Genomic DNA, 26,577 nt, shown 5'->3' on the forward strand with positions numbered 1-26,577 from the left:
ATGAAATTTAGAGAAGCTTGAGGAAGAGAAGGCAAAGAAAATTTTTGAGGAGGACATCAAAAGAGGTCTGAGTAAAAAAGATAAGGTAGAAATGTAGAAGAATGAGAGAATATAGGAAATTCTTAAATCAGCAGAAGAGAACTTAGATGGAACAAAGAGAACTGTTGGAAAATCTTGGATTTCAGACAATATATTGAAGCTGATGATGAGCATAGAAAGTATAAGAATGCTAGTGATGAAGAAGGTAAAAGGAACTATAGACATAAGAAATACTATAACCAGGAAGTGCAAATCAGCAAAAGAAGGGATGATTAAAGAAAAATGTTCAGAAGTGGAAATAGAAATGATCATTGGTAAAATAGACTGAGCCTAAAGGAAAGTTAAGGAGAATTTTGTGGCACATAAATTAAAATCTAATAATGTGAAATAAAGACTAATAATATGAAAGAAAAGGTTGATAGATGGATGGAATATATTGAAGAGTTACACAGACGAAACGAATTAGAAACTGATGTTACTACAGGAAGAAGAGGAAGTCGAAGATGATGAAAAGGAAGTTATAATAGTGAGATCTGAACTTAACACGTTGAGTGCCACTTGGTCTGACAACATTTTTTGAAACCCGACTTTTAATTTTTTTAGCAGTATTAATAATTTGGATAAAACGGGGGATTTTAAGAACATCCCTGGTATTGTTTATAAAGCCGTATATGTGTACGACACTTCTTGGTACATTTAGCCTCCTGAATGAATGCGTGTTCTTTAGGGCCACACACGTCATTGGTGTCGACTGGATTTAATGGTACCCATAGTAATCAGTGTTAATTTATGTGAAATACAATTACTTTGTTATGAAAATTACTGTTGGTCCTAATACGGGATTGGTAATACTGTATTTATGATTTTTATTTTTACCATACTGCCGAAAAATTAGGCGCCCACGCCACAAAACCCTACTCGTTTATACATAATTCCTTTTTAGGATAATATAAATTAGCCATTCCTTCATTAAAAAAAATCAATTAAAGATTGTATCTGATGAATACGATTACCGGCTGCTTGTTCATTATTACAAAAATGAAGAGCTGTCATAATTAACGGCACGTGGCGCTCATAATTACCGTAAATCTACTCCGGCCTATATAATACCGGGAAAGCCGGTATATTAAACGATGGGTACACCAATAATCTTTTTCTGTTCAATCTAATGTTCTCCACGTGCAAAATAAACCCCAGAAACACGCTAAATTTGTCTTTTGTTACAGTTTTTCATGGTAAACGATATTTAGTGTAACTAATTTTTGTTCTAAAACTTCTGCGTAATTATTTCTTTCATTCTCAGTCTGTTTAAAAAACTTATCATCAGCTCGTAGTTGAAAATAACTAATTGGCTTACTATCAATTGGAACGGGAATACGAACACCAGGATTTCCAATAAAATCAATTTTTTAAATTGATTTTATCTGCTGGACCGGTCACCCACACGACATTATTCTCCACTTTCGTATTTGTTGTACGTCGAGTGGTTTTTTGTACAGGTATATTTACACCAATGTCATTTTCAGTTACCTAAATATCATCGTCATTGGTTTCAGTTTCTCAGTGTATACTATGCACAATTGAGTGTCAGTAAGATTTTCGTCTTCACTCAAATCACTTTCACTATCCGATTCGACATCACTGTTATATAAATATTCAGCCACTTTCGTCACTAAATTCACTGTTTTTCCTCTCATTTTCCAAAATATGTTTTAGTTCTTTTCTTTTTAACATTAAATCGTTCTCTCTTTGACTGAAATGGACCCGATATTTCATCATCAGACATTAGGAAAATAACGGAAAAACCTTGGGACCACAAACAATTTTATAACACTAAGTATTTAACTATCACGCCACGTAAAGGTTAACAGCTGAGCTGAAAAGCTAGCATAAGAAAAATGGATTCCATATGACTTATGCATACGCCGCCATATCTCGCCGATGACCGCTGATACAACTGCCTAGTGGCGCCAATTGGCGGCCGTGGCGCTCAACTTGTTTTAATAGAGAATTAAAGAATTTGAATGGGAGAAAGGCTCCTGGGATAGATGGGTTGCCTGCAGAATTACTGCGCAGTGCAGGTGAGGAAGCTATAGATAGATTATTCAAACTGGTGTGTAATATTTACGAAAAAGGGAAGTTCAGTCAGACTTCAAAAAGAGTGTTATAGTCATTATACCAAAGAAAGCAGAAGCAGATAAATGTGAAGAACTAAGCTTAACTAGATTAACTAACTTAACTAGTCATGCATAAAAATTCTTAACTAGAATTCCCTACAGAAGAATTGACAGGGGAGTGAAAGAAGTGTTAGGAGAAGACCAATTTGTTTCAGGAAAGGTATAGGGACAAGGGAGCAATTTTAGCGCCCAGATTAATAATAGGAGGAAGATTAAAGAAAAATCAACCAATATACATGAAATTTATAGAATTAGGAAGGCATTCTATAATATAGACTGGAACAAAATGTTCAGCTTTTTAAAGAATTTAGGGTCAAGTGTAGAACTCCAACAGTAATAATCTAAGAGCATAATAAAGAAGTAGTAATAAAAAAGAGAGTCCGGAGTAACAGTTCAAGGTGAAAAGACAAAGATCCTGCGATTTGTTAAGGATATACTAATTCTAGCCGAGAGTAAAAATGATTTAGAAGAAACAGCGAATGGCGTGGATGAAGTTCTACACAAGAACTACCGCATGAAAATAAACAAGAGAAAAACAACAATAATGAAATGTAACAGAAATAAAGTAGATGGACCACTGAATATAAAAATAGGACGTGAAAAAACTATGGAGGGAGAAGAATTTTGTTATTTGGAAAGTTGAATTACTAATGACGGACGTAGCAGGAACGAAATGCCAAATAGCACAGCTGAAACGAGCTTTCAGTCAGAAATATAATTTGTTTACAACAAAAATTAATTTAAACTTCATGAAAACATTTTTTAATGTATATGTTTGAAGCATAGCTTTATATGGAATTGAAACCTCGACGATCGGTGTACCTGAGAAGAAAAGATTAGAAGCTGTTGAAATGTGGTGCTGCTGTAGGAGAATATTAAAAATAAGATGGGTGGATAAAGTGACAAATGAAGAGGTGTTGCGGCAGATTGATGAAGAAAGAAGCATTTGGAAAAATATAGCTAAAAGAAGAGACAGACTTACAGGCCACATCTTAAGGCCTCCTGGAATAGTCGCTTTGATATTGGAGGGACAGGTAGATGGGAAAAATTTTGCAGGCAGGCAACGTTTAACGTTTGGAGTACGTTAAACAAATTGTTAGGGATGAAGGATGTAGGGGGTATACCAAAATGAGACGAATGGTACTGGATAGGAAACTTTGAGAACTGCATCAAACCATTCAAATGACTAAAGACAAAAAAAAATGTATCTTTGATCAGGAAATATAATTTATCCAATTTGTTTCTATACGGGTTTAGCTTTATTTTTTATTAAATTTTTTTTAATAATAATAATTTTTTTTTTCTGTTTCCAGATAAACAACAAGAATTGGATTTGCCAAGTTTTAGAGTTGAAGAAAATGTGACAGATGGCCTAGCAAGTCGTACTGGTGCTATTAAAAAGAAAGAACGTGCCGGCCGACCTACCCCAATGTCTCATATATCTGGCGTCAAACGACCTCTAACGCACACTAATAGTTTTACTGGTGAAAAATTACCAAAATACGGTGTAGAAACCCCTTATGAAGAAGAATTAGGAAAAGTAAGTTCAATAAATATATTTTTTTAAATTTTTGATGGCAATTTACTCTGTTGGGTAGTTAAATTGTAATAAAAGAGTATTTTTCTTGCCAATTACGTGAAATTTGTGAATATAGGCTTGTTAGATGAAAATTCTACGGGGTATGGTCAAATTGTTTTGAATCTAAAGAAAATCAGACTATTCATGTTCATTTTAAGGCATCTTTTTACTAAACTTGTTATTTTTATTAAATATTTATTATGCTTATGTATATTTCTATCTAAAATGTAATATCAGCTCTTGGGTTCCTCCAATAAGTCAACACAGTTTTTCAGGATACAAAAAACGTTTTTGGCATCCATAAATATGAATCGTGTATATTAATATTTAATAAATTAAATATTCCAATTTACTCAATAGTTTATATTGATGAAAATGTCATGAACCAAAAGAATAAATGAATAAAAATACAAAAAGAAGTGATCGATTCCTTTAAAAAAATCCTCTCTACCAACATCTGTTGTGTTTGTATAATACACTACAATCTTCTGACCTAAGAAAAAGTTCATATTACGATTCCGTTACGATTTTTTAACTGAATTTAAAAAAACTTTGTCGCAGTTAAATTGCGACCTGAGGAGTCAGGTATTGCCTGACCCACGATACCAACATCCCAGGGCTCGCACGTAGCAGTAAGGGCTTCGACACCCTTACCCATGGGACAATCCCTGCCAAAGGCCGAAGTGACTGAATCACACTGGACGGCGCTAGATTTCGGATAGAGCAACCTCACTCACAGCAGTCCACCCTCAACCCGGCTCCACAACCGAGAAGAGGGATGGGCACTCTTCCACAATCCGCCCAGTGTCGGCAAACAGATCACGGTCATACTTTCCACCTCCACTGCAAACAGCAAAACCGAGAAGCATAACCGCAACCAGCTCTGATAGTTCGGGACCGCCAATCCCGCATTCCAAAAGGAGTTCCTAAGCAAGGCCATTTTCCCGTTGGCCGACGTAAGTAGAGGTACCAAAGTACAATGTCATTGCCCGCCTCGGACGTGTGCATAAATTTTGTTGCACGGACGTGGGGTTAGATTTATCCGGGGCATTATTATTATTATTTGAGGTCCTTTGACTTTGAGGTCCTTAACGAAGAAACTGCTAGTGACCATAGGGCCATTTTAGTCACCCTTAGAGAGTACCCACCAGGAAGAAGACAGTTAAACATCTTCAGTAGAATGACAGAACAACAGATTCACCGCGTTACCAACAACGCAGCAAACAGAATCAAAAATTGTCCATAAATAACTCCTGAGGCGTTCCAGGATATAATTAAAGAGGAGATAGCTAAAATACCGCCGAGTAACAATAAATATCACCCGGTTTATTGGTGGTCTGCAGAGATAGAAGAGCAGAGAAGAATCATGCAACGATACAAAAGAGCAGCTCAGAGATTACGCGCTAGAAATAGAACGGAAGAAGAAGGTCGTCATGCGATAGAGCAATACAGACAAGCTAGGAAAATACTCAACTTCCTTATCAAACAAGCTAAAAAAAAGAAATGGCTGGAGTTGTGTGAAGAGCTTAACGTAGATCCCTGGGGAAAGGCATTTAGGATAGTGACCAAACGCCTGGGAAGATACGTGCCGACATTGAGTGCTGAAATGGCACGACAGGTTAAATTGCTATTTCCCAGAATAGAAGATCTCAATAGAGAGGTAATTGAGTGTCAGGCTGGCAGGTTCACTCAAAAGGAGGTTTTGGAAGCCATCATGAAATTAAAAAATAAAAAAGTCCAGGACCGGATGGCATACCTGCCGCCATCATTAAAGACCTTGCCAGGATCATACCCTAGGAATTAGTGGATGTTGCAAGTTATGGCTTACAAAACCGTAACTTCCCCAATAGTTGGAAAGAAGCCAGAACTGTTTTCATTCCTAAAATAGGACCAAATCAAGAACAAGTAGGATACAGACCAATCACACTAATAAATAACATGGGTAAGGTAGTCGAAAGATTACTAGAAACCCGACTCAGAGAAGAAATCGAGGAAAAAGGTTGTTTACATGAGGAGCAATATGGTTTTAGAAAAGGCCGGTCTACGATAAACGCGATCGACAAAGTTAAGACCTGGGCATTAAATAGTAGAAACGGCACGTGGAGAACTAGGAAAATCCCACTTATTATAACGTTGGATATAAAAAATGCTTTTGGATCTGTTCCTTGGAAAGCCATTATCGCAGCATTACAAGCCATGAATATAAGTGATTATCTAGTCAACCAGATTAATCTATACCTTTACCATAGATTCATTGAGGTTAAAACGTTAGAAGGAAAATCCACATTTGAGATATTTGGAGGAGTTCCACAAGGATCAGTCCTTGAGCCTATACTGTGGAATATTTTTTTATGACAAAATTTTTAGATTGGATTATCCCGAGGGGGTTTTTGTTGTTGGATATGCTGATGACATTGCTATCCTAGTAGAAGACAGAGAAGTTAATAACCTAGAGGATAAAGCAAATCAGGCATTACGAATAATTGATGAATGGCTGGTAGGAAGCATGCTACAGATATCCCCTAACAAATCCTATTAGAAGACCTATTAGAAACCTCAATATAAACATTAGAGGAGAGAGAATTAAGGAGGTCAAAGAAGCAAAGTATTTAGGGGTTCTTTTGGATAAAAGCCTAAGATTTAGCAAACACGTAGAGATGATTTGTAAGAAGGTCACTCCTTTGATTAAGGCATTGAGGACTCTTTTCCAGAACCATGGTACACCGAAAATGGTAATAAGGAGACTGATAACTGCGGCTACCACGTCAGCAATTTTATACGCGGCCCCGATATGGGGAGATACATTGAATATTCAGAGAAACAAAACAAAATTAAGAAGAGTACACAGGCTTGCTTTACTGCGTGTAGTCGCGGGATACAGAACAGTGTCATACGACGCGTTGTGTATATTAACGAAGGTTCTACCCATTGATTTACAAATTAAAGGAAGAACATTTAGATATAGGGGTATGTCCAAAGATGAGGTTGAACGGCTAATTGATCAAGAGTGGCAGGATACATGGACACACTCTAGAGTTGGGGATTGGACCAGGCGACTAATCCCCAACATAAATATGTGGACTAGTAATAGAATAGGTAATGTAGATTTTTATACGACACAACTGTTGACGGGGCATGGCTCGTTCGGCCATTATCTGTTTAGAATTGGAAAAAGACCTACCCCACAATGTGTGTACTGCCCAGAGACTGATGATGCGGAACACACTGTGTTTGTATGCCCAAGATGGGCTCCAAATAGTAGAGGAATTTCGGACAACGGACTTACACCTGAAAACCTCTTAAATTGGATGGTCTATAGTGACGATAACTGGGATTGGTTCCGTAGGTTTGCCGGGGAAATCTTACGCACCAAGGAAGAAGAGAACAGAAGAAGGGGTTTGTGAAATTAGGGTAGGGAGGACAGTCCCTCCGTGGAGGGCCCGTACGCCGTGGGTTCCTGAGAAGGGGGGAACTCCTGGGAAGTGTGGGACAAATAAAAGACAGAGTCCCGGTTGGCGGTGCCGCTCCTGCGGGTGCCTCGGCGCTTAGTGGGGGCGGTACCGCTCATTAGAGGCAAAGGCATAATGACCGAGACCCGGTTCCCTGCTGAGGGGTTGGGAGGTGGCGTAGCCATACCCCGTCTCCGAGGCGGGGGATTAGAGGCAGGCGAATAAAATAAAATTAAAGATCCGAGACCGGGGGAGCTAGCCTGCCGTGCCGGGTGTACAACCGGTGGGCGGGGGACAGTCCCTTAGAGTAAAAAGACACTCTCCCCGACTGAGTATACTTAAATGGATATCCGGTCGGGGAGAGTAGGAAAAAAAAAAAATTATTATTATTATTAGTATGCTTAAAAAAAAACATTTTTTAAAAAATTGGTTAAAAATATGCTGTAAATAAAAAGATAGCTTTTTTAAATTTTTGGGAAAGAGAGAGAATTTGGAAGCAATTATTTCTTATTAAAATGGTAAGATAAGCATGTACGCCATGTACTTTAATATAAAGTGGGGTTATAGCTAACATATGTACCAACATTTTTTTTTTTTTTGTATCTGTGGATCATGAAACGTCAAGAAATGCAAAAAAAAAACTTTTTTTACTGATTACTACACCTTTCTTCTTGCAGAATAGTTATTATGCCAGGAAAGTAAAAATTTATTTTTTAAGTGGGATTATGCTTTACCAATAGAAACTCGTCATTACGCAGCTACTCCTGGATAGGAAACGCACAAATAGTAACAAGTTAATCCAAAAGAAGCCCTTCCCAAATAGCAATGATGCACTGGGTCTTCAGACCCTAGCATCCACAGCATGGAGAATCTAGCAGGTTAAGACCTGAACTGAAAGAACCGATAATTAGTTGAAGAAAGAAGGAATAGTAGAAAGAAAGAAGGAAGGATAATTCATTGTTTTTTTCGGGCTCAAGAAATCCCTTTAGTCTGTCATTGATTAGTTAATTTCATTTGTGTAATGGTTTTTTTATGTGATCGGATGTGCTAAGGGTCACACATGCATACTCTTGACTTATTTCTTTTCCAAAAATTCTTTCATTCTTTCTCTTACCTTTTTTCTCCTTTCTTTCGTCCACCCACTGCTTCCTTTTCTGTTTCTGTGGTTTTCTGTTTCTCTGGTTCATCCATTAGTTTTCTGAAAGATTGTCTTTCGAAAACTGTTTATTTGAAATTATTTAATAATTTTTGGTTTTTTTCAATTTTTTTGAACCAACCTATTTTGATTATGCCTTATTTCGTAAAAGTTAAATGTTTGTTTTGTTAATCTAGTTTCATCCATTGTATATGAGTGACAATAAAATTTGAGACTTCTTTTTCTCATTATAAGGTCTATTATTTCAAAAGTTTTGGTACATTTCTTCAGATTTTCTTAATTTGTTACATGACTGCCCAAAAAGGAATGGAATGTTCTTAGGGTATATGTATGTTTGTTGCACCGTAGCAGCAGTGGAACAAGTTTACGATCTTTTGTATGAACCCACGTTGGATTCTTTACGTTACTGGGAGTGTTGTAGGCTATATATATATATATATATATATATATATATATACACGCGCGCGCACACCCAGACACTATTATACAGAGTGAGCAACATAAAACTGAACCCATAATGATACCAACACTATTTATGAAAGACTCTTGCACAACTAGCGCGACTAGTAGATGTATATGTTACTACTGATTATTGATGCCGTTTGTCAGGTGGTTACATGTCAGTGCAGTATACGTTTTGTTGCAGTGCAGTTGTGTTTGTGGAAAATGCCTTAATCAATCCAGCAGAGGATAGCTATAGATGAGGTCTATATTCGTTCTGGATCGTTTGAAGAATCACGTAAAATATTCGTAGAAAAATTTCTGAATGCCTGTATCCCAGCGAAGAGTAGCATACACGATTTAGTTAAAAAATAGCATACAACAAGTTCAGTTTCAAATGCAAAACGAAATAGGCAACCTTCCGTTAAGACTCCACAGGCTATTGCCGATACTGAAGGAGGATTACTGTTAATCCAAAAAATCACTACGCAAGTTATCCCAACAATCTGGTGTTAAATACACATCTTGTCATAAAATTCATCATGAATTAAAGTTGAAACCATACCGCGTTACAACTGAGCAACAACTGAAAGAGACAGATAAACCAAAACGACTTGATTATTGAAACGGTTTCTAGAAAACATTGTTGGTGGACAGACAGAGTTGTCTACTTATGATTTTGACCGATCTCCACTGTGCTTCCTCCCGCCAATCTGCTCGCCAGTGACACAAACTCAAGTCGTATCAGCGAGCGGCCCATGTAAGTAAAAAAAAGGCACCGCATTTACGTCTCTGAGACTAATAGTTGGAAGTTATTAAGGCAGGACGATACAGACCTTTTCGTTACCCACCGGGTTGGTCTAGTGGTGAACGCATCTTCCCAAATCAGCTGATTTGGAAGTCGAGAGTTACAGCGTTCAAGCCCTAGTAAAGCCAGCTATTTTTACACGGACTTTAATACTAGATTGTGGATACCGGTGTTCTTTGGTGGTTGGGTTTCAATTAACCACACATCTCAGGTATGGTCGAACTGAGAATGTACAAGACTACACTTCATTCACACTAATACATATCATCCTCATTCATCCTCTGAAGTATTATCTAAACAGTAGTTACCGGAGGCTAAACAGGAAAAAGAAAGACATTTTCGTTACACTACAAATTTCTATTCTGGTTCTGGTACCGGTATGTTTCGGTGTGATTTTAAAGAAGCTTTGCGTCAGAAACCCCCCACCCTCTTAACGAATTTTTAGAGAGAAAAAACGTTAATACGACCAATGTCCCATATATAGAAATATTTGAACCAGTTATGAAGAAAATCTGTTGGATTAATCCTAATATTGAAGGTCAAAAACAGTGTGACACATACAAACATACACACATAAATTGCTTTTTTGTCTAGATGAACTAATTGGACCAAAAAACTTTTACAGAAAAACCCGATTCTCCATTTTTGGCATGATCACCGTACTTCCTCATTAATATAGCTATTCTAGTTATATTCAGCGGGAAAGTAAAAATATTTGAAAGGAATGAAGAAAAACTTTGTGTTTTCCCTTCAGATTTCTTCATAAAAGAAATCACAAACTATATTCATTCAAAAAAATAGACTATTTCCTTCCAAATCAATTAAACAAATCAGATACGTTAAAATCTTGTAAATTTTAACACATTATTTACATACATTACAACGTGATGGTACTTGTGTCATCTCGAGTACTATAGAAGAGCAAAAGAACGACTAGAATTGCTACGGCAGAAAATGATAATAATAAATAGTAATTGGAAAATCATTAAAGAAACAGACGATCAAATATTACAGTTGATAAATAACGTGAATAAAATCTGCGTTAATGCAAAAAGGCTGTGACGCGAGAGCTATATGAACAGTATAACCAGTCAACAATGATCTTTCTTTTTCCTGTGTAGCCTCCGGTAAATTACCTTTCAGAATAATACTTAAGAGGATGAATGAGGATGAAATGTATAAGTGTAGTCTTGGACAGTCTCAGTTCGACCATTCCAGAGATGTGTGGTTAATTGAAACCCAACCACCGAAGAGAACACCGGACTTCCAAATCAGCTGATTTGCGAAGACGCGTTCACCACTAGACCAACCAAGTGGGTAGTCAGCAATTATCCAGAAAACAAATCCGAACGATTGCGATGACAAAATGGAGATAGAGAAATTTATATAATAGACACAGGATCGGAACGAATTTATGATGCAGAGGAAGAACGTGCGAAACATCTTGCTGAAAAGTAGTAAAATTTTACCAGTAAGGATTCCTTACACGTCATGAGCTAATAACATAAAGACTGTAATTTAATTGTTTATCATAGAAAAATTCTCCTTCGGGATCGCGTAGTAGATAAAAGATTAGATTAGATAATCGACCTTCATCAATGAGAGAAAAGTCTTGAAAATAAAAGACTATAGATTATGTGCCAGAAGTTTAAATATCAATACAATCAATAAACTGATTCGCTAAGTTAAGTTTAACAGTCAAACTGTTCTAATTAGTATGGGTGCTAATTTATGTAATTTAATTTATTAACATATTACTACCTTTGATCAAATATTATTTAATTTACATTATTTGTAACGTAGAAAACTTTGTAATTCATATTAGAAACATACACATGTATATAAAATATTGATTTACATAACAAAAACATACATTAAAATTTTACATTTAGTAAATATATGTTACATACATATTCACATATCAGACAACTATTGCAAATGTTCATTCATTCAAATTATGTCTGTAAATTTGTTGGTATTCAAAAAATTCAAATGAATACAATAATTTAAATTTTAGATTATGACATACTAGTGATGTGTGTTCCCCACAGCTGGTAGTATGTGTCAAGAAGTCCATGTACCAGAATTCCATGTGCCTGAAGACCCATGTGTTTCTCAAGAAGACTAAAGGGTACACTTCTATGTATTTACAGGTGTCACAAAGAAAAGGAAAGATATTAGGGCATATTCTAAAAATGAAAATAAATAAAGAGGTTTATAAACATTGGTTCTGAAATGATTTGTTTTTAAATTATAACTTATGAAAATTTTTCCTTGATTTCTGCTCCAAGGCTAATATAAGTTGTACTGAAATTCTAGGAAATTAAATTAGTAGATAAATTGATGATTTTTACCTGAAAAATTGAAGAAAACAAATCCCTTAAATAATGTATCTCTAGTAATTTTTGGTTTAAAAACATGATACAGTTTTTTTGTTACATTTCTGTCTGTTTTACATTTAATTAAAGTTTAATTTTTTTAACTGTTCAGTTTTATAGATTTTCTCATAATAGAATTCTCTAAAAATTTGTTTGTAGAATTTTATCGTTTTTACTGCCAATTTAATAAAACCATTGTCATAATTCAGTTTTGTAGTACCATTTATTTTTATTTTTTTGTATTTTACTATTTTGAAAAAAATTACTTGATGCAGCTCTGAGAACTGGTTTATTCAATTTTCCAGGCTGAAAATCATATACAACTACATATTTATTGCTTAATCTAAGTTTCAAAAATTGTTGTATGGTTATATTTTACTACTGAAGCAGAAATTAGAAAAAAAACATTTTTTACAAGCTGTAGCTTGAAAACAAAGCGTTTGGTATGTTCAATTTTTAATGAACTGTTTCTTTTTTTTTACTCACAGATTTTAAATTCTTTGATCCATTTTATTATTTATATATATTTTTATTTTTAATTTTTCTCCTGATACACATTTCAAAAGCTATTCTCTCTCTCTCTCTCTCTCTCTCTCTCTCTCTCTCCCACCACTTTCTTTCTTCCTTTTTTTACTTTTTTTTAGGATGTGTCGCCAAAGACAGTTAATTACATAAATGATATTACAACAATTTATTTGTTATTATTTTGCATTGTTTTCAATTATAATTTGTCATTACCCTGAAATTTTGTTTATTACTGTTTAATTAGTTGTGTTTTTCCGTTTTCTAATTTTTATATTATGAAGCATTTATTTTTTCTTCCCAAAAAAATATTGAAGTAAGACAATATTTTAGTTGCTTCATAGTGATAGATTTTTGCATCATTTTTTTGTTTAAATTAGAGAAACTGTTATAATTGATCACCATAATAAATACTTTAAATTTTAAATTAAACTGATAAATTTTAAAATAAATACTGTAGAATATAGCTTGTGGCAACACTGTTGCCATTTCATTATAGCTAGTCAATAATGTTCGAATTAGTGTAGTACCTTAGGCTAAAACCTAATTTGTTTTATCCGCAATAATTTACATTTTGAACTTAATTTATTGATTTTAGATTGAAACTTCCACATTAGAACTACCCAAAATATATACAAATTAAAATACTTAAACTCATGTACAAACAATAGCTTCAAGCTCAATTTATGATATTACCAGTAAATTTAATTCCACTTTGCAGAAATTGCATTGTCTGTTTGTGTTACAAAGAAAAAAACGTATATATGATTGCTTCACTTGCAGCACTCTTATGTAGTAATTTTGAATTGCAATGAAGTGCAGTAATAACAATGAATGTGAGAATCTAGTACAGAGCAAAGTAAGAATCTAGTACGTAAGAGGAGATTAATCTTTGAGGGAATCAAAATTACCTTGGTTTGATTACAATCAGAAAGAATAGATGACCATATATAAGATAAAAATATCTATAAAACATTAAATAAAACTTGTACGTAAACTACACTAAAACCAAGAAAAAAGAATGTTCAGCATCAAAATAATATTGAACTTATGCAAATAAAAATAAATGTGCGAGATGAGGAGGTCATCATTACATATGTTTGTGAGAAAAGGTTTGATATTTATTCATGATTTATCATTCTACATGTATTAAAGTACTTTTTTTATATGTGTTTATGGAAAGAGTTAAGAAGATTTTTTACAATGAACACCTCGCACTTTTATTTTTAATTACATAAGATTATCATTATTTGGTCAGCTTAGATAAATATATTTTGCCTTTAAGCACATTTTAAATAAAACTTAATTTTATTTATATATGTAGGTTTATTTTTTTTATTTTTAGTTATATAATTTACATGTTATATTTAATTCACACATCCAGACTTTATAGTCGATGATGAAGATTTCAATATATGTAGGTTGTGATGGCTTTTTTTTTTCTTTTTTTTTGTAATACATTCTCATTGTTAGGCTTGTTTCCAGATAGTTAAATTGGATCCTCAAGTGTACTAAAGAGTACAATTTGTATCTTGATCATATTCAATTGAAATACCTTGTTTTAGACAAAAGCATATATACAAAATGTAAATAAAGAATATAAACAAAGCACATATGTTGAATTAACTGCCTCTCATTTTAACAACAAACATATTATGATCCCATGAATATCACGCTTCCATTGTAGTAAGTATTAATTTTTTCTTATACTGCATAATCCATATTAAAATATATTTCATTTTAATTTCACAAATTATCAGTTAATTAATGTCAGTTTGATTGATTATCATGTTGTCTCCACAAATAAACCTGTAACAAAGATTTTTTTTTAGTAAATTAGTCTGTGAGATGTAGATGAAACTTTGATTGCAAGATCTGATCTGGAAAAACAAATAGTGCGAGTTAAATAAGGATTTTAAAAAAAAGAGTGCTCAAATTCATATAAGTAAATGTGAGAGGATGGCCTAAATGACATGGTGGGAAATTATTGAATCAAAGATAATAATGTAATTTAAGTATACAACTTGAGTCTGGAAAACTCTGCAATTCAGCTGTAGGAATTAACCTCAAATTATAATGAGATGGGAAAAAAAAATTATGAAACCCGTGAAAAATATTGTGCTGATATAATTTATGGTTGGTTCAGTATTTTTGTTCATTTTATACTTTTAGATACTTCATTAATTTTATTATTTTCTATTTTGTTAAAACTTTAGACTAATTCTTCTTTCATATAGAATCAGCTCTCAATTTTAAAATTCCCTTTTTTTAAATACAAAAAAAAATATTTATCAGTATTCATAATTGCTGTATTGTTTTCAGAGAAATAGATTTATTTATTCGGGGTTGAAAACAATGAGAATGGTTTATGTTCTCATAAATGAAGTGTTTGTTTCATAAATAAACGTAATTGTTCATCCATCCTTCTTGTCACTAGTAGTAAGTAATTATCTTAGTTGAGATCAGTTTATAGTGACACTGAATAATTAACTTTAGCTGTCAAGCTCAAAGTTCCAAGTTCTATTACTTTTTTGAATTTTTAATTTAATTATAAATTATCCTGAAAGTTTCTGAAACTTGATAAATTTTATGTAATAAAAATAGGATAAAGTACTTATATAGCAGTAGTAAACTTTTATTATTTAATTCTCTCATTTTCTATTAGAGCATCATAAAAATTTGTATTAACAATATTTTACCTTTTTTTTAATCAATTTAAAGAAGAAGGTTATGATGTCATTCATATGTTTTTTCCTGACTGTATAGTTTTGGTCTTTTTATTTTATGAAAATCTCTAACAAAAAAAATTATTTTAATATTGAAAAATTGGATGTATTACATACATAAACATGTATGTTGGACTGTTTATTGCGTTCTATCTCCAGATTGGATGGACTGATATGGACTTAAATTAGACAAAACGATTTATATGTATGGCTGAGGCCATTAATTTGAGTCAACAGTTTATCAAAAGCAATAAAAGTACAGTCCTTATGGGCTTTGTATTTGCTAATTTTAATCAAAGGGTACGCAAGTCTTTTCACATAATTTAGTTTTTTCCCTAGATAGGTTTCTGGTGGTGTTCAGTCTTATTCAAATCCCTATAAAGGCATATGAGTAAAAACTTTTACAAGCAAAAACTAGTAAAATTCTTGTACTAACCAGAAATTTGATTCAGGGGTAGGAAGCCTAATTTTTAATATTTTATTATTAGTTATAATTTTATTTGCTATCTACAAAAAAAATCAATTTTTATTAATTTTTAAATGGTGACTTTTGTAAATGGGCTACTGATGGTATTTAAATTTTGGTTACATTTGCAAGGGAGTAGGAAGATGGTTATCAAGGGTTCTGTATTTCAAAATTTTACACAGAATAGAATCATTTTTTAAATGAAATGCAAACAGCATTTTTCATGTAGACAGCATTTTTTTTTTTTAATATACATATATTTTAGGTAGAAGTAAGATTGAAAAATTTAAATACAAGATAAAATATTTTTTTTAAACAAAATGAAGCAAAGTTAAAAAAATAATCATCCTGTGAAGTGAAACAATTTTTCGTTAATTTTAACTTTTTGAAGTAGTCATTAAATTCAAGGTTATTAAGTTGCTGATTTGATTTTAATTAGGGCAATGTATTTTAAGCTGATTTTTTTTTTATCTTACTACATTTTCTTGGGAGGGTCATGTTATTTCACCCTTGATTTGTTGATATTTTCCATTTCTTTCTGTTCTCTCTAACGTCAATGTATTTTACTTTACTCTAAATCCTTCTACTTCCATCTTATTCTTTCTTAACAGTTTTTGCTCTCTATTATACTTCATTTTAAATTATATAAATCCTTATGTCTTAATAAAGCAAGTTCATTTCATACTTAAGCAACCTAATTTTCAACATATACTCTATATTCCTCTCTGGTTTCGTCATTGGTTGGTTCAATATTATAAAAATTACATTCCATACAAATAAATCAGTTCCTAGATTTAATATTAATAATAGATTTATTTTCTATATGAGAGGACTTGTTAGCATTACAAAGGTGACATAGATAGATCACTGTCACAGATTGTGACAGATCACACACAATCTTTCACTTCTAGAACATCTAGAGACTCCCTAAACTATAATCACTTCCAACAATGAGTGTATTTCCTGGCTCCAGTAATGTAATTCATTCAGAGTCATTCAGAGTTTCACAGTACATATTTACATATTATTACTAAAGGAAAAAAAACCCAGAATTTATTATTCAAAACTTTCTCTTTTTTTATTAATTTTTTTCTCTTTTCTAGATCTTCCTTACCATACAACCATTTTTTCTTGATCCTCTTAGATCTTCTTATTAAATCTAGATTTGAAATTTCTTTAGTAACTTTCAACATTGCATTCTCTGTTTGTGACCAAACAATTTTATTTTGCCATGTTTTATCGCATAGTTTGTTATTCAGTATTTTCTCATTTTACCTAATGCCCTTTTTGATAACTTCATCTCAATTGACTATTTTACAATCATCTCTTCTTATGATCATGTAAAACTCTGAGAATCAGATATTGAAATAAAGATGTAAAACTAACTCCAAAATATTTTCACCTCATGGTAATTAATTACTTCATTTTAAACTTCTATCAAGCCACTCTGGTATTAATTTCCCAGTTAATCACCTCATTATCAGTGATTTTGTATTATAAGTACCTAAACATTTAACAATTTTCAAGCTTCTCTATGTATTGTAGATTGCCTCTTTTGGTTTGATAATTCTTCCATCCAAGAAGTAATACAATTGTGGAACAAACATTTTCTCCGAAAATAATAAAATCATCGGCAAATAGCCATACTATTTTTTCTTAGTTTTGTCTTTTTTTCTTCATCTCCTTAAGGTATCACTTTCTCATCATCATCATCATCTGTTGTTCTGCCTGGCAGCGGGACTATTAACTCCACCATTCTCTACATCCATTTCTATCGCAAGTCTTCTCCTTGATTCTCTTGTTGTTTCCAATCATCTCATCTAGCAACTTCATCCTTCTTCTTTTCTCCTTCTACTGACACTTCCAATACAGTTTTCAAGATTCTACTTCCTCTAAACACATACCCTATTCGATCTTCTTTTCTTTTTTGTACTAAACAAATAACTGCTCTTTCTTTGTTAATCTTGTTCATTTCTTTTACATTCCTCACTTTATCCCTCTCCCCCTTCCTAGTCACCCATGCTTCACTTTCATACAACAAAACACTCCATACATGGCACTTGCTTAATCACTTCCTTAATTCTAAACTTCACACTTAAGTCCTTCAGACTTTTACTACAAAGTAATTTCCTCTTCTTACTGAATGCTTTCTTTGCCATCAGGGTATTCTTCCTTTTATTTCCATTGCACTCTTCTATTCCTCTGTCATCATAATCTCCAAATATCTGTAATTTTTTTTAATCTTCTTCACTTTTCATTACCTTTAAATCTTCTTCGTTGTTTATTTTTCCTATATTTATTTCATCAATAATAAAGGTGAAAGTAGATTACCTTTTGTTAATGTAATCATCCATCATTAAAATTTGTCACTTCCAACATGTCCTTCCTGTTCTTTTACAATTTTTATACTCTCATTTAATAATTTCTGTAACATCTGCTGAAATCCATTTCTTCCATATTTTCTCTTTGGCCAAAATATTTTAAAAAATAATAATTATTAAGTCACAAATAATTATGTTAATAAATTAATAGATGTTTACATAACAAAGAATAACGTACAACAATAACTTCTGTAGAAATGAATAAATGCTGTCATTCTGCCATTCAGGTCAACAAATTTTTATTATTCTATTTTTATTTTTTTATTTTGTTTTTTAAATTCTTAAAGAAAGCCCAGTTTTCAAAAAAAATAAAATGCCAAAAAAAAATAATTTAAAAGCTTAAATTTTATCAAGTATGGAAATTAAATACTTAGGTCAGATATCTGATAACTTGAGGAAATGTGATGCATAAATTATTATGAATATATGTTAGAAAAGAAGATGCAACTAGGAGAAAAGCATAATGGAGCGGATCTGATTAATCCGTCTCTCCAGATTGAGGATTTATTGTCCAATTAGCTTAAGCTGTGTGTTCTAAGGGTACACAATTAAACATTTACATTGTTACACAGATCTCATTGTCTTTATGTACACAAAAAGCTGTGATGATATTGTATTTTCTCATTTACTATTCTATGAATCTAATATTATATCATTTTAGACAGCATTGTAAATATACAATGACTCTGACAATGATTTACAATGCTTAAATTTGCCTTTATTATAAAATTTATTCATACTTGTAATTGTTATGCAAGACTTTTCTTCTAGTATAATTACATGATTGTATTTTTACTGCTTTTTAATCTGATTTAATAATGCTATAAATAATCTAATACTAGACTAAGATGATGGAAAAAATTCTGTTTAATTACTTAGATTTTTTAAGCTCTTTAATTAATTTTTTTGTATTTTAATTTGTTAATGACACTGCAATCATTAACCAATAACAATATCAGCATGCAGATAATAATGTTAATTTAAAAAACAATTATCAGACCAGATATACTGGTCCAAAATTACTGACCACTCATTCAGTTCTGTTATCATTATTTCATCCCTTGAATCCTTCACTTAAATCAAATTATATGTAGTCTGCTTTCTCACAGAACATGTTCTAGGAAAAACATAAATTATGCTAAGCTCTCCTGTTTACCAAAAAAAGGAATCAAGACTGACAAAAATTATAAGAGATAAATTTGTTTTTTGAGAAAAAAAAGTCTTTACTATTTTTAATTTAATAAAATTCATATTATATAAAACAAACATCTTGATTACAAAAAAAAAGAAAAAAATGAATAAAAAACCCAGAATACAAAAAAAAGAAAAGACTTAAAAATAGCATGAATTAATAAACGGAGAAAACAAGAATAATTTAACCGGAGAACCTATCTTCATTTCAATTAATTGAAGTAGTTAATCAAATATCAGGACCCTTCTTAACTCAATTATGAATTATCGTATCCTCATGTGATGTAATTCTTTCATGAATAATTCCTTCAACAGGAATAAAAGTAGATGCAATCCCAGAACAATTAAATCAAATTAGAATAATAGTCAACAAACCAGGATTATGGCCGTACTCCGTGATACTTCAAAATTTATAAGAGAATGGCAGCAAACTGAAAATGTCTTGAGCTTTTTTAAAATTTTATTTATTTATTTTTAATGAGAAGACCTAACAATAAAAATTTGCAGTGAAGATAATTTGTTGTTTTTTTTTTGGGAGGGAGGAGCATGACTCTTAAGACATTAACTCTTAAGATCTCTAAGATAAGGTCTCTAAGACTCTTTAGATCTTAAGACATGATCTTGAGAGTCATGTTTTAAATTGAATAAAAATTTGACTCAAAGAATCTGTTAAAGAAGTTTTTTCTTCAATATTATTTCCTTAGATAAAACAAACTTTCTTCTGAAAATAATCTGTTAAGATAGAAAATATTCAGTTTTCTCAATGATACTGTTAATTTCATTGTAGCCCATCTATCGGCACTCCTATACCAGATGAATAGATCCTCACTAGATTTGTTTATGTGTCTATGTGTTAAGTACCATTACAAGAACAGTAGTAGGTAATCTGGCATGAGACAGAAATGGCAGATCCATTCTCAAACACAATAAGCATCTACTATTAAGCATAATTCAAAATGTGAGAAGTGCCTTCTTCATTAAGCCAAATATACCATTTAGCATGACAAGCAAATGAAAGTGATATTTAGCTATATAAGTAAACGCCTTTGTTTAACTATACAGGCTAGATGTATAGAAAGAGCAGTATGCTTAGTTTCTTTTTAACTTAGGTGTTTTTTGTAAATTTTTATAACACTGGAACAGATAGTGAAAAAAATAATTTATTACCATTTCTGTAAAAAAAAAAAAAAAAAAAAAAAAATATTCTATATGCACTACATCTATTCAGTTGAAGAATTATGGATATATGAGTACCAACTTTATAAAGTAGTGTAGACACAAATTTTTTATGAGGGGTTAGATATAGTCTAATAGAAGTGTTACCATATTGCACTAGCGGGACAACTACTACAAAACTTCAGCTTAACAGTTTATGTTGTAGCATAGTACAACATCCCAGCAACACATTTTACATTGTATGATTACCATATCTCCAGTTTTTTGTTGTAAAACAATTTTCCGGTAAATATTAAGAAAAAGAAGTAATTAAAAGTTGGTGGTTCAAGATATTGCATTTCTTTATGTAAAACATAAAATTAATTAAAGATATAAATAATTAAGAAATATTTTTATAACTATTTCATAATCAATTTTTAATGGTGTGAAGGTATACTAAGAGAATATGTAGAAATTTTAATAAATATATTTGTGCTGCCTTTTTGAAACATAAAAAATTCCATTTAGAAATCTCTTTTAATTAATTTTCTTTAAACTTCTTTTATCCGTAGAGAAAGTAATTAGTAATATTGGTAAACAGAAAAAATAATTTAACTATATTCAGGTACTACTGTGTAATTCAAATGATAAAGTATTGAATGAAATTTTATCTGAATTCAATTTCAACTAATTGTACTTAACTATTGTAATAATAAGATTATATTAAAATCCTTGTGACATTTTAATGTTATTTTTCTCCTAAAATTAAAAATAAGTTATGATTTACTTCATGTAAAATATTTTGTTGTTTTAGCTCATCTTGGAAATTGATCGCTGGGGTATTGATATTTTCCGAATTTCTGAATTATCTGGAAATCGTCCTCTTACTTGTGTAGCTTACGTTGCGTTTCAGGTAAGATAAGATCTAATTTTGATGTCTTGATAAATATTTTTTATATTTTACTTTACTTTAGGATATGATAATTATATAATGATTCTATTTTTTTTAGTAATTAAAGTTACTAAACTTATAACAGTTTGGTTGACCAAACTAAAATTTATGTAAAACAAATGGTTTTAACACGTCAAATCTTTTTACTTTTGCATACCTTAATCAGGGAATTTAAGGATACACTGCTAATCATATAGTGATTAGCATGCTGGCTTCTAGATCATTTTTTTTTGTCTCTACTTTGATTCCAAGCAAAGGGTCTGATGTTTTTTGTTACCAATCATTTTATTTATCTCATCTTTCTCCTTCAAGTACACGCAAAAGCATAACCAATATCATAAGTGTAATAAAAAACAGGTAGGCAATACATTTAAACAGTAAGAAAGAAATTATTATATCATTACAAAGTGTGGAATGACTTTTATTTAAGTAAGAGTGATTAAATGATAGAAATAGTTTCATGAATCTTTTAAATCTTGAAATGAAGAATTTTCAACTGTTACATATCAGCTAACCTTCAGCAGAATGTCATTTAATTTTATGACAATGTTGTAATTATGTATTCTATTGCTAAGATATAAGTTGAATAAAATTTTGATTGGTTTTAATGTCTTAAGTTGTTTAAGAACAGTAATTTATTGAGGATGCAATCGTAAATTTTCTAGTACTGGAACGTTCAATTTTGTGCTATAGAAGATCACAAGAATATGGTCCACAGTCACAGGCAGCTGGCTAAATGACAGTATTATGAAAAATCCATATTAATTTTGATGTATACATTGATAAGAACTAAAACTTACCTTTTTTTGGTCAATATTTAACTTTTTTAGTGATTTATTTTGTAATCATTTGCCTGGAGATATCCAAAAGCAAGAACATTTTCGAGTGGTCTGATTTTTATAATTAGTTTATATTTTTTATTGACTTTTAAGTTAAATCAAATTTCATGTAAAAGGACAATTTTTTATTTATCCCAAAAATCAGTATCAAACAGAGTTCTGGCACTAGTGCAACCCATAGTAACATAACTATTAAGTTTGTTACTGAATGCAAAATGAGAGTGAAATGCAGTAAAACTATTAATCTAATTACTAATGTATTTTCCATCACTTCATTTCTTGTAAAATTTTTGTGTTCTTTGCTTGCTGATATCCAAAATTATACGCCATTTAAAATTGGATTCATCATTGTTTTTCTTGTTATATTTTACATTTAAACTATTTATTAGATAATCATTTTGAAGTTTAAAAAATTGAAGTTGGATTCAAAATGGCAGACAGAAATTTCAGGCTTTTTATAAAGTAGTATTATTGCGGTCACACACATCAAGAACTGTTTCTATCATCTAATCACCCTCAGTTTTTCAATCACAAGTTGTCTAAAGCTTTCATAACACTTTCTATGTAATGAACACAATCAGACTCAAGAGTAAGTTAAATTCATTAAAATCAACTTTCATAATTTTACAACTTAGATTTTTTGTAGTCAATCAGGTAAACTGGTTTGAAATATACTTCCTACATTCTAATATCTCAATTACTTGTTTTATATATTACTATCTTTGGCTCTTACCCTACTGTTTTTAGCTTCTATACATGCCTCTAATACATGACACTTATTTTGTCATTTTGTAAGGTTTTGTCACAAGTTTTCTCCTCTTGTATCAGTAATAAAATTTTGTTTTGATATTTTATCATTCCTTCTAATTTTTCACAACCTTCTGTAACATCCTTCTTCAGAAGTTTTTAAAATCTTTTCCTTTCTGGTTTTCCTTTGTCAAGCTTCATTACTATAAAGTATTAATATCAACATAACATTTTCGAGAAATTCTTTCTAATTCTATATTTGATTATTACAGATTTCTATTTGCACGAAAGCTAAAGGTTTCCTTGCATGTACCAATATGCTTTAAATATCTATACTTCTTTGTCTTTCTTTTGTAAACTTACTTACTAAATAACAAAATTCTTCTTCTACTGATATGTTGTGTTCCCTTATCTTAATATTTCATTTTTCATTTTCTTTCTTACTGTTACAGTTAATTAACTTTGATTATTTATTTTGAAAGTAAATTTCTTTCCAATAAATACATGCAATTTGTTTTTTTTTAAACTCATTTCTTATTATTTTAGCCAAAAAAATTAATGTGATCAGCAATTTTCAGATTTTTTTCTACCCATTTAGTTACTCCACTTTCTAATTTTTCTTTTTATTTCTGTACTGCTTCTTTTGTGTATAAGCCAGTGGTTCCCAAACTGTTCCAAGTTGTGGCACCCTTTCCAAGTCTCTGCACCCTTTTTCATTTAAAAATTTTTCCATGGTGCCCTACCCAAAGTAAAACTATGACTACTCGTACATAAGAGATAAAATAAATAAAACTCATGTACTTCATTATTTTTTTTACTTTATTAACATTAAATTAATAATTGTAAATGTCTTTGTTCAATTAATTATGGAGCTTTTACAATATTTCATGGCGCCCCTGAGAAGAGGCCACAGCTCCCCAGGGCGCCATGGCGCACAGTTTTGGAATCACTGGTATAAGCAATAGTCTTCATTTAAAAGCAACCAAAACCGTTTACATTCTTTTGTCATTCCTTTCTGAATCAGAGCTTCCCTTTCTTGACTTTCAATTCTTTTATAACTGCTTCCTTATTCTTGTACAGGTTTTAAATTACTTTTATCTCTTTATTTAAGTCCAGTTTTCTTAACATAAGTACCTGAAACAAGCTGCAGTGTCTAATAAAGTGAACTATAATTAATTTTTATTAGTAATATAATTTATGAGGTATTTCTCAAGTACCCTAGATAAATCAAAGAACATAAATATAAGTAAAATTTAATATAATGTAATAGGATTTGATAATAAAATATAAATGTATCAGAATATATCCTACCCTACTAAATGTCATTTGTCTGTATGTGTGCCCCCCTTAGCTTAGCACTGGAATGTACCGATCACTAGCAGAAAATCCCAATTCATTAGTACGTGTCTTGTGGTGGTCAGGTGTATACTTGTTATATTATTATATATCGATATACCGTATACATATCGACATATATGCGAAATTTATATTGAATTTTTGGGAAAATTTAGTACTTTCAACAGGATCTGAATTTTGGAAAAAAATGGCAAATATCTTGAAAACGGTCGATCCTATCGCTCTGAAAATTTGTTCGACCCCTCAAGACATTAACCCCATCCGCTCCCAATGGTACCCGTCAGATGACAATATTTTCAAGTGCCCTCGGGGCGCCGTTCGGAAATTTGGGAGGTGGTGCAATGAGGGTGCCACCTTAATATCTCGGTAAACGCTCGTCCGATTTTCACGATTCAAACGGCGTACGTATCAGCAGGTCAAGCACTAACTGCTTAACGCATCGGGTACACCCTTGATCGACCGGACCTTGGTTATCTAGAAATGAAATCATTTAACCCTATGTTTTTTGATTGCACTCGCCTACCGTAAAACGTACCGATTCGACTTTTTGATAAATGCGCACGAAAGTGTGTGCTAGCACAGCTGTAAAGTATAAACTTTTGAAGACTAAAAGTATAAAATAAAACATATATAAAAAAAAAACCTTTTTAAAAATCACTCTTATATTAAATACACTAAAAAGTAGAAAATAAACAAATATGTAAAAAAGTTTTAAAACGCCACTCTTAAATTAAACACACTAAAATGAAAAAAAAAAATGTTAGGACGATATCTCAGAATGAATCTGACAACAAGCTTTGATGGTGGTATGTAAGATTATGTAAAAGTCATAGCTTCAAATTAAAAATTTGATGTTTTTGCCAATTTTCTCTTATGCGTGATGAATGGCCTAAAGAGAGGATGCAAACACATAATCTTACATATCACCACCAAAGCTTGTTGTCAAATCCATTCTGAGATACCGTCCTAAAATTAAATTACCTTTTAGTGCTTTAATTTAAGGTCGGTATTTTAAACATTTTTTTTACTTATTTTTTATTTATTTATGTGATTATTTTTCTTCATAAAATAATGAACTATAACCAAAAACTAGGCAGCGGAATGTTACTGATCACTAGCGGAAAATCCCGATTCGTCAGCTTCAGTTTCTAGAGTTAAATTTCTAATGTAACTTTCTAATGTAACTTTCGTTATATCAATTTCCATCATTCAAAAAAAAAATATTTTTACACAATTAAGTATTCAATTTTGGACACCTAATAATCCCATTCCTAGACACCGCCCACCAGGGCAACCTCCCCGGAGGGCCTAGCTTTGGGGGCGTGACATAGGCACATCCTGCATCTAGTAATAGAATAGAATAATATAATTTAATTAGGTAAAACTTCATTAGTGAATCTCTTTACAGTTCTCAACAAATGTGTCTTACATTTATATCAATCCTGAGGATCTTCTTTTATCTCTTTACAGTTTCCTCCCTTCCTAATCTCTATAAGCATAATCCTTCTGCTTTCTCTTGTTCCTTCTAAATTTCATTTTCTGAATGCACTTTCTGCAAAGAATATTCCTCAACCCAAGATACTCTTCATTATCATCATCTTCAACAAATTCTGTTTCTCTCTAATTCCTTTCTTCATATCTCTTCATTACTTATATTGTCCGTCCATTTTACTTACTCCATTCTTCTCCGCAACTCCTTTTATAATAATATTTGCATATTTTTCTTCATTTTTTCTAATTATCCATTCAACATACTCCACACAAATCATTTGTCAAACCTCTCCCTCAGTTCAGTCAATGTACTTCTTGTTAACAATAATCTTTCCTCTCTTTTTCAAAATCTGTTCTCACAGATATTATTTTTCTTAACCCTTCTCATACTGCTTTCTGTATATTTTCAATTAAAACTACACAAATATATGGAACGTAGCTGTATCTTTGATCAGTGTTTTGAGTCTGTTTCATTGATTTTCTGATTAATTTTACTTAGCATGGCTCGATGGTGTATATAATACATAAAAATATAATTATAAGTTCTGCATACCAATAGTTGTGAGTAATTAAGAATGTTCAAGCACTTTTGAAAATATTTTTTTCCATCTTAAGGAATATATGATGATCGGGTATATTTTATAAATATATCGAGTATATTTTATAACCAAACCAGCTACATTTGACAAAGGACGGAAGAGAGTCCTCATCATCAACGGATGAA

The 26,577-nt window shown here is 31.7% G+C and overlaps 1 protein-coding gene across 2 annotated transcripts in view; it reads left to right on the forward strand.

Annotated features, from left to right (window-relative positions):
- Nucleotides 1-26,577, forward strand: part of dnc (phosphodiesterase dunce) — a 343,784-nt gene that overhangs the window by 278,768 nt on the left and 38,439 nt on the right. For both annotated transcript variants that reach the window (XM_075379582.1, XM_075379583.1), the window contains 2 exons: nt 3,530-3,756; nt 21,283-21,381. In XM_075379582.1, coding sequence (XP_075235697.1) covers nt 3,530-3,756; nt 21,283-21,381 — 326 coding nt within the window. The remainder of the gene's footprint in view (nt 1-3,529; nt 3,757-21,282; nt 21,382-26,577) is intronic.

The sequence above is a fragment of the Lycorma delicatula genome, chromosome 12 (assembly GCF_047948215.1).
Source record: "Lycorma delicatula isolate Av1 chromosome 12, ASM4794821v1, whole genome shotgun sequence".
NCBI classification, from domain to species: domain Eukaryota; kingdom Metazoa; phylum Arthropoda; class Insecta; order Hemiptera; family Fulgoridae; genus Lycorma; species Lycorma delicatula.